The sequence below is a fragment of the Rosa chinensis genome, chromosome 6 (genome assembly GCF_002994745.2).
Source record: "Rosa chinensis cultivar Old Blush chromosome 6, RchiOBHm-V2, whole genome shotgun sequence".
Lineage (NCBI taxonomy): Eukaryota > Viridiplantae > Streptophyta > Magnoliopsida > Rosales > Rosaceae > Rosa > Rosa chinensis.
The window spans coordinates 4,263,846-4,266,322 of NC_037093.1; the positions used below are offsets into that span (position 1 = coordinate 4,263,846).

The 2,477-nt window shown below is 34.1% G+C and overlaps 1 protein-coding gene across 1 annotated transcript; it reads left to right on the plus strand.

Annotated features, from left to right (window-relative positions):
• The first annotated feature begins 295 nt into the window (after positions 1-295).
• On the plus strand, positions 296-1,490 carry LOC112169491. Its single transcript, XM_024306526.2, has 4 exons — positions 296-460; positions 548-617; positions 727-825; positions 1,315-1,490. The coding sequence occupies exons 1-4, from the start codon at positions 363-365 to the stop codon at positions 1,405-1,407; spliced, it is 360 nt and encodes a 119-aa protein (XP_024162294.2). The 5' UTR covers positions 296-362; the 3' UTR covers positions 1,408-1,490.
• The last annotated feature ends 987 nt before the right edge of the window (positions 1,491-2,477 follow it).

The following is a 2,477-nucleotide window of genomic DNA, read 5'->3' on the forward strand; positions in this document are numbered from 1 at the left end:
AGTTGGAATTTACATATACGTGTCATAAAACTTATGGTTTAATGTTGCGTTCTTTCATTTGTAGCTACCTATATTGTGTGTTGAAAAAAACAAAAATGGTATATATGGTTGGATTTATGGACAATACAGATGTTGGTGCCATTGGGTGTGGCAGTCCAATTGAGTGTTCCCGTGCTATCGCCGATAGGCTAAAACGAGCAAAGCGTGGTCAGATTATTTTGGTGCCATGTAACTCTGGGTATGTAATCTCCATGCATTGGATACATGCTTTCTGAAATTGATATGGTCCTGAATATATTGTGATTTGATGTCCATTGTCTTGAAATGTGAATTTTTTTTTTCTGCTTTGAAGATGTCATTGGATGCTAACTGTACTCAGTCCTGAAGAAGACATTGTCTACTTCATGGATCCATTAAAGAGGAGACTCTGCACAGGAGAGTGGAAGAATATTGTTGATAAGTAAGTGGATGTTTTTAGTAGTAATGGACTTAATTTAAACTGATGTTTCAGCTGCATATTAACACAAATTTTCTGCTAATTTTAAAGTGGCATCAAAATACATAATGCTCAACTCAAGAGGCAGGGCAGAAAGACAACTACTTGGAAAAACTGTGCGGTATGATTATGAAACCTTTTTTTGAAACAGTTTTTATAATTTTTGTTCGAGAAGTTGGTTATTCCCGAATGAGTTTTGCCCATTGTTGGTATTTAATATACTTTTTTAGGGTATTCCTGAGCAAAAGACAGACAAAGACTGTGGATATTATGTAATGAGATATATGAAGGAAATAGTGGAAGATAAGAGCTTAGATTTTTTCACCAAGGTAATACTAGTTGAGGTTGCTTGGAATATAGTTACTGAAATTTTGGTTGCTATTGTGTTTCATGTGTTTGGGTGAATATGACTTTTGGTTGGTGTTGGTTGCTTGGATTATGTCAAGGTTGTCCAGAATGTTTGAAATTTTGGTTGCTGTTGTTTTACATGTCTTTTGTTCAACAATGACATGTATATGTAATTTTTTGGTTAATGTCGATTGCTTGGATATGTCAGGAAAGTCCAAAATCCCTTAAATTTTGGTTGTTGTTGTTTTGAATGTGTTTTAGTGAAGATGTCATATATATAATAACTGCATTTGCTGTTGGTTGCTTGGATTATGGTTATTGAAATTTTGATGTCAATTACTAAGTGGCATATATGCTCAGATTACAAAACTTTGTCAAGGTTGTCCAGAATACATAATGCTCAATGACGTACAGCTATAGATTCTTTTTGCAAATTTGTCTATTACTAACTACAAACTAATTTATTTCAGTGGGAGAGAAGAGGCAAAGCAACATATACCCAGGAAGATATTGATGTGGTCAGAAATGAGTGGGCAAAGTTTATGGTGAAGACATATATGTAAGCATTGCGCTTGGTACTTATGGAGCTATATGTTCTTTTTTAGTTCAGTTGAAACTTTGTTCTATGGATTTGGTTGGACATGAGTTGATGCTTGTACTTTGAATTGATAATGTAAGATTTGCGAGAATGATGTATGAGAATGATAAAGTAAATGACAACCTTGAATTTCATATCTGCCTATTTCCAGATCAATTGTGCAAACTCAAGTCGAACAACATATATATGAATGTAACTATTGTAGTGCAAACTATCACACAACACAAAACAAAGGTCCAAATAAAGCTTATTGTCTGAGGAGAATTCAGACAACACCTTTATATACCAACTTGTCATCTTAAGCCATTCAGACAACATAGGCATCTATTAACTTGTCATCTCAAAGATATTCAGACAACATTTGCATCTACCAACTTGTCATCTTAAGCTAGTGTAGACAACAACGGCATCCAGCAATTTGTCGTCTTAAAGGAACACCGACAACAAGAAGGAAGGAATATTGTGGTCTGAGGTTCATTCAAGACAACAAATTCATCAACATTAATGTTATCTTAAATTACATTTAGACAACATCAGTATCATCAAACTTGTTATATAACTGTTAATTCAGACAACAACAAGAAGAAAAAATGTGTTGTCTGAAATTCATCCCATACAACACATGCTTAATTAATTTTGTTATATTAATTGAATTTTAGACAACATTGGAATCTAGATAATTGTTATCTTAGGATATTCAGACAACACACGGTAATTGAAGATGTAGTCTGAGGTTCACCCGAGACAACACCATATCGAGCAAATTGATATTTGTAATACATTTCACACAACATTTGGTAATCAAAAATGCTTGTGTGATGTTTACTTCACACATCAGGTCTCATACAATATTGTCGTTGAAAATATATAGCAGACAACAAAGGCTTGGAAAGATTGTTGTGCTTGGTGAATTTCACTCAACACCCCGACAATAAGCTGTTGTCTGAGTTCATACCCGACAACAGACTACCGTCATGAATCGAAATTTGGTAAATTTAGACAACACATATTTAGGTACACATGTTGTGTGAATGA

Bases quoted from the DNA above. Each gene is read 5' to 3' on its own strand.
- LOC112169491 (XM_024306526.2), top strand. From the start codon at position 363: ATGCTAACTGTACTCAGTCCTGAAGAAGACATTGTCTACTTCATGGAT. The intron at 618-726 runs GTATGATTATGA...ATACTTTTTTAG, and splicing joins CTACTTGGAAAAACTGTGCG to GGTATTCCTGAGCAAAAGAC. The intron at 826-1,314 runs GTAATACTAGTT...AATTTATTTCAG, and splicing joins GCTTAGATTTTTTCACCAAG to TGGGAGAGAAGAGGCAAAGC.